Source organism: Delphinapterus leucas, chromosome 1 (genome assembly GCF_059928025.1).
Source record: "Delphinapterus leucas isolate spDelLeu-1000000601 "Yukka" chromosome 1, BTC_Dleu_Yukka2, whole genome shotgun sequence".
Taxonomy (NCBI): Eukaryota; Metazoa; Chordata; class Mammalia; order Artiodactyla; family Monodontidae; genus Delphinapterus; species Delphinapterus leucas.
In genome coordinates this window covers 38,635,604-38,641,512 of record NC_143129.1, presented here as the reverse complement: position 1 = coordinate 38,641,512, position 5,909 = coordinate 38,635,604, and the positions used below count along the sequence as shown (strand labels likewise).

The following is a 5,909-nucleotide window of genomic DNA, read 5'->3' as shown; positions in this document are numbered from 1 at the left end:
CCAACCTGGAAAGGGGTTCAGTGTCCTCTGTTTACCATCCCAGTCTGTGAGCAGGCTGTGAGTCTTAATCATTTTTAATAATTTTAGTACCTAGCACATACAATAAATGCTTGCAGAATGAACTAATGAGTAAGGCGGAGGAAGAACAGGATGCATAAGATGAGCCCTGGCTAGACTGAGGAATGCTCAGACTAGAACACTGGCCCATCTAGCATTTTCACAGGGAAGTTAGAATATGCATTAAAGAAGGGAAGTAAGGAGCTATCTCCCAGGAAAGAGGGGATGCTTGGAAATGTCCCTACCACCTACGCGATAGGTCTGCTGAATCCAACTGAAGAGAAATACTCTGAGGCACAAAGGATCTGCTTCTGAGGGAAACGCAAATTAGTGATGTGGGAATTTTATCTTCTCTATACCACACGACTTCATCTGCTACATTTTTATTAAAGAAACCCAAAAAAAGTGTCCATTTGTCCATTTGTGCATAAAGCTGTACATTCTTCCATATAAAAACACTATTATACAATTAGTAACCTTCGTCTTTTCTGTCAGAATAGCTTACAAACGACTTATTTTTACGTAACGGGAGAGACAGGCCTGCTCAACAGTCCAGCTCTGGGCGTTGTGTTGTTTTTAAAGTGAACGTGAAAAAGAAGAGAGAAAAGATGAAGAATGAGACCGTGAGGCTGCTTATAAAAAGGCAGGGACCTGTTTGCAGACAAGACGCAACAGCAATCTGCAGTGATTCACAGCTTTGTTTCAACCCACAGACCAGAAAATGAGCTCTTGGGTCTACTGGCCTGAAGTTAACTTTAAAGCAATAAGGACTGGAAAAAGGATCTGGGAAGGTACTCGGGATCTGGAAAGTTGAAGAGGCAGTACTGGCAGGAATGGGTAGGGGAGTGTTTGGTAACTAGCACCCTTGAGTCAGAATTGAGTATTTAAGAAATCCAGGAAACGGGACTGGCAGTGGGGAGAAAGTTTCCTCACTAAAGGCAACAGCAGGAGGGTAGCCAGGTTGACCAGATGTTCTAGCTACATCCTTCTTAAGGTGATTCGGGTTTGGGAAACTCAAGGCCTTCTGAGGATCCCTCACTAATGTCACCGAGAAACTGAAGGAAGGAGATTTCTTCCCTGTGTAATTTTCCATTTTTCTCCAACCCAGAACAGTAAGTATTGCACAAGTCTATAGACAAATTTGGATTGTACTGAGAGAGACAGTAGCCTCTCCCACAGGTGCTCTGAGCACCAGGGAGAAAAAACAATGCCCAAGGTTTGGCTTTTAGTGTCAGCCCTACAAGAATACCAAGTAGTCCTGCAGAACTTGGGGCATTCTCCCATTCAGCCAAGGAATATCTACAAGGCTAAGCATCCAGCCATAGTCCTGAGGACAGAGGGAGAAATGGTTCCTTAAGCCCACCAGGGCACCAGGAGGTTGTGAGAGCCAGTTCTCCTCCAGATCCTCCTGGGACCCAGGAGGCCATATTGCACAGTGACTGAGAACTCTTGTCCTAGAAAATAGGGTAGCTCCATGACCCAACCAGAAGGGGAGAGGAGCGGCGGCGGGGGGGGGGGCAGTTAGAGAGGAGTGTTGTGCTTTTAAAAAGAAGGCAGTATTCAAGGACCTGAAGTTCCCTGTAGCTTTTGAGCCACCTCTCAAAGGGATAATGGCAGCATCACGAAGACTTCCGTCTGGTTACAAAAAGAAAGGTTTTGGCCAAAAAATATCCCAGTGGATACTCTATGGGTCCCAAAATTCCAAATTCCATTGCAAATCAACCCCAAGGTATTTGCCACACATACTCACACATAGAGCAGCTCATAGCAAGGCAAAGGTTTTGTGCAGAGTGCCCTTCTCTCCCAACTCCAATAACCCTCAACCCCTGCCTCACTCCCCTGACTCCCAAAACAAAAAGCTTTATATTCTTGGTGGGAAGCAACATCTACAGCCCCCTGAGAATAGAATTAGAAACAAGTCATGATTTCAAGAAAAGCTGCTCTTGGACAGGACAGAAGGACAGAAGGACAGAAGGAATCAGGAGAGGCCTTTTCACTCTCTGCCTAGGATCTCATCAAAAATTGAAAGAGAAGATTAGGCAATAAAGTATGATTTAAGTCCAGGCTTGAATGCCCCTGAGTAAGAGTAAGAGAGGGGCCAGGGATGCAGGTGTCCTGGGTGAGAGGTTTGAACTCAGCCTCTCTTCTCTCCCCAGGGCAGATCCTGACCTCTCTCATTCACAGTTACTAACCTTGCTTGCTCCCTCTCACATCTTCCTGGGTTGCTAGCCAAGCTTCTCCCACCTCACCTTGGCCAGACCCATGCCCTCCCTGACCATTCCCCCCTCCCATTCCAGACACTGCCTCCCAGACTCAAGCACACAACAATTCTCTCCAAAGGCACCTGGGGAGGCCACTTCCAAGCAGCTCCCTTTAAGGATTTTTTTCTTAAAAAAATCTTTTGGTTTTTTTCCCCCCTTTTCTTAAAAAAATAATATATATATATAATATATATAAATAACTCTTCACTTAAAGTACAATTCCCCAGGTAGAGGTATGCAGTGGCCTGTTGTCACAGCAGAATGAGTATAGCAGAGCGCCGGGTGGGGCGGCGGGGGATCTAACTGGAGACTGCCATGATGTAGTTCTTTGAGGGGCTGCTCCTGCCCAGCATCATTTGGTTCTTGCAGGTGAGGAGCCCATAGGAGGTGGCCACCGGGGCCTCCTCGTACAGGACGCAGATGGAGCCATCCTCCCCAATGCGGTAGGACACCTCGTAGGGGTCCACCCACAGGGTCAGCTCTCTGGGCAGCAGCTGGCGCAGCTGAGGCTGGCTGAGTCCAATCTGGCTAGCCACTTTGCTGATGATGGGGTCCATTTTGTGGTTGATTCGGATGCAGCGGTAGCCGGAGCCCTTGGATGGTTTTTCAGGAAACCAGTGGTGTTTGTAGTGCTCTGTGGAGACAGGACAAGGGGGATATGCACTGGTTAGAACAGTTGGGCCATGGATGCTACCACAAGGGGGGTGGGGGTGATGGGATAGGAGAGGAAGGGACCTAGTGATTTTAAGCAAGCAACATGGTTTCTCATGAGTTTCAGGACCCTCCTGAAACCCTCCTGACACTGTAGCAGAAAAAAAAATTACGGGATCTGGAAAAACCCCTCCTTCCAGGACAAGGGTTTATGTGTATCGGGAGGGTGTCCCAGAGCCCTGGGTCAATCCTCTGTAGCCAGTATATTGCCTTTGGCACATCCCCAGTTTAAGGAGGAGGGGTGTGACTGGGGCTGGCATGTCCAGGCAGGGCCTCTGGGGACCTATGAGCTGAAGTTTCAAGGCCAAGAAGGCTGCCATCATTGTCGGACCCATGTCTCCCACCCTGTGCCTCAGTGGTTCCCTCTGCCTTGAAAAGTCAGAGGCCTGTCTCAGCGGGTAAGGGAGGCAAAACGGGGATGTTTGGGTGAAACATACGTTGTTCCTCAGAAGGCAGGATCTGTGTGGGCACGTTCAGAGATGGCTATTGCTTCCCAAGACCGCCGGCCAACCCGCTAGAAACAGCTGGGAGATGGGTCTCTTCCCCTGCCAGCGGCTGCTTGTATCTTGTCAACCTCCTCCGTCTCACACGGCACCGCCCCCAACCCCGACACACGCCCGCAGAGCGCAGTTACTACGTACAAGGCTCTCTCTGTACCATAATAGGTGGCAGATGGCTAAGGGGGTGGGCAGAAAATACAAAGGGGGCCCGGATTCCAACTTCGACTGAGTCAACAGCAGACGCAGGCTCAGCGCAGCCCCGCGCGGCGGGAAGAACCACGGCTGGGACTCCAAGTTGTTGAGAAGGTTCAATTGCGCCTTCTTGTTCCATAAGGACCCCCCGGCCGGTCAGACTTTGTTGCCTGCAGGGTCTCAGGGTCCACTGAGGGAGATGAGCTCGCACTCAGACCCGCTGGTAGCCCCCCCCTCTTCCGGGACATAAGCCGGGGACTCGGGATCGCACTCAGGTCTAGTGTTTGCGCCCGCGACAGCTTGGAGGGGAGCGCCCAACCAGAACAACCGCGGACCGAGACCCTAGAGCAGGGCCGAGGAGGAGAGACAGGACCCAGAGGAATGGGCGGAAGGTGGGGATGTGGGGGTGGGGGGAGGAGACTGCAGGCCGCCCCGGGAGCTGGAAGGAAACCGAGTCCCGGAGCTGCTAGAGTGGGGAGCCCTGCCCTAAGTGGAGAGGAAAGACGCCTCAGGCAGGGAGGAGGGCCGAACCCCGGTGTCAGGGTTCGACGGGCGCCAGGACCCTCCGCAATGTGCTCACCCGTCAGGGCTTCCTGGAGAGCTCCGCTGAAAACCTGAAGTCGCTGCTCGTTCACGCAGCCCCGGGTCCTCAGAAGGCTGGAGAGGAAACCCACAGCGGCGGCGATCTCCGGGAGCATGTCTGTTCTCTTCCCGGTCCAGCTGGCCTGGCTCATGTCGTGTGCAACTCTGGGAGCGGTGGCGGAGGCGGGGGTCAGAGAGAGGTCTCTGATGGGACGTGCCGAACCGTAAGCCTCTGCTCGCTCGCCAGTCGCGAGGGCTTTGCCCGGACTTTACCTGCTACACGCCTTTCATACTGTTGCGAGAGCCGGAGGAGCCGGCGGCGGAGTCCATTGGCCGCAGCCAGCGGATAGGGGCGGAGCCTGACGTCCGCCCCGCCCCGCGCGCCATCGGTCTCAGTCCCGCCCCCACCTACCGCCACCTCCTCTGCGCTGAGGTCATCGCCCGCTGACGTCAGTGCTGGGAACCGTAGCTGAGCTTGCAGGCTGAGGGAGGCGGGAGGAGAAAGGGGTGGGGGGGCCCGAAGGCTCTCTGGAAAGGAGAGTGGCGCTTCAAGCTGGGGATTCTCCGACCTCTCGTATTCTCCCATTCTTCCAGACAGGTTAAAGAACACCTCCAAGAAGAAGCCTTCGTTGACACCACCTCTACCAGGAGGTCGCCTTTTCTGATTCCCCCACTTTCAACCACACCCTGTCAGAACTCACCCATTTTACCGCTTTGCCGCGTTTCCCAACTAGTCGGAATGGGTTCCTCTTGGCTCTCCGGAAATGGAGACTAAGTATTCTATTTACTTCCACAATAGCAACTTCCCCAACAAGTTATGCTCTTCTACAGCAATGCCTTTTCTCTTGCCTAGAACCATCCGAGTCTTACCGACTGCTGGGTGGGTAGGGGTGGAGGGAGTGTTGCGAAATTTTTCAGTCTTCCTCTTCCACACGGGGAACCAGGCTCAGAACCTGGCAGCATCACAGGCACTCCTAGAGATCTGTTGAATGGGGATAATTCTTAATCAATATACCAGGGTCCAGCATACATAGGTGCCTCATACATATATGTTAAATGAATCAAACCCAGTGGCCTCTGCAAATTCTTATTTTCCTTGACCACCTTTTCCTGGAGGCAGTCTCCCTTCTTTTTCCTTGACCCCAGGTTTCTCTGCCTCCTTCCCCGGCTGTGTCTCCCCTGGATCTCTTCCTGTCCCCGTTCCCTCACTAGGTCCACTCACTCTTCCTTTTCTCTCCACTTTCTTTCCTTAGAGAGATTCTATTCATGTTGTCCATTTTGATGTTTACTTTTTTACTATTGACTTTCTTATCTGCATAGTCTGTCCACATCTTCTCTCATCCCGCCCCTCCTACCTGCTCTGTCTCTCCCCTTGGATGTCCAGCCACCAAATCAATGTCAGTCTAATACCACTGTCTTCTCCAAGGCCAGCTTCCTTCCTGATCTCCATTTCTATCAGATACCATCGGTTCCCAGTCACTCTACCCAGAAAACTCAGACTCACGTTTGGCTTCACCTTGTACTTTGCTCCTTAGATCCAGTCTCAAGACCTGTTGCTTCTTCATATCTAGATGATTGCAGTAGACTCTGTCAAATCCAATCCCCA

The 5,909-nt window shown here is 51.8% G+C and overlaps 1 protein-coding gene across 1 annotated transcript; it reads right to left on the bottom strand.

The window, feature by feature from the left end:
* Window positions 1-424: 424 nt before the first annotated feature.
* On the bottom strand, window positions 425-4,638 carry BTG2 (BTG anti-proliferation factor 2). The gene is made up of 2 exons (XM_022593736.3): window positions 4,302-4,638; window positions 425-2,952 (listed from the first exon to the last, which is right to left on the bottom strand). The coding sequence occupies exons 1-2, from the start codon at window positions 4,453-4,455 to the stop codon at window positions 2,618-2,620; spliced, it is 489 nt and encodes a 162-aa protein (XP_022449444.1). The 5' UTR covers window positions 4,456-4,638; the 3' UTR covers window positions 425-2,617.
* Between the last annotated feature and the right edge of the window lie 1,271 nt (window positions 4,639-5,909).

Bases quoted from the DNA above. Each gene is read 5' to 3' on its own strand.
- BTG2 (XM_022593736.3), bottom strand. From the start codon at position 4,455: ATGAGCCAGGCCAGCTGGACCGGGAAGAGAACAGACATGCTCCCGGAG. The intron at 2,953-4,301 runs GTGAGCACATTG...CTGTCTCCACAG, and splicing joins TCTCCAGGAAGCCCTGACGG to AGCACTACAAACACCACTGG.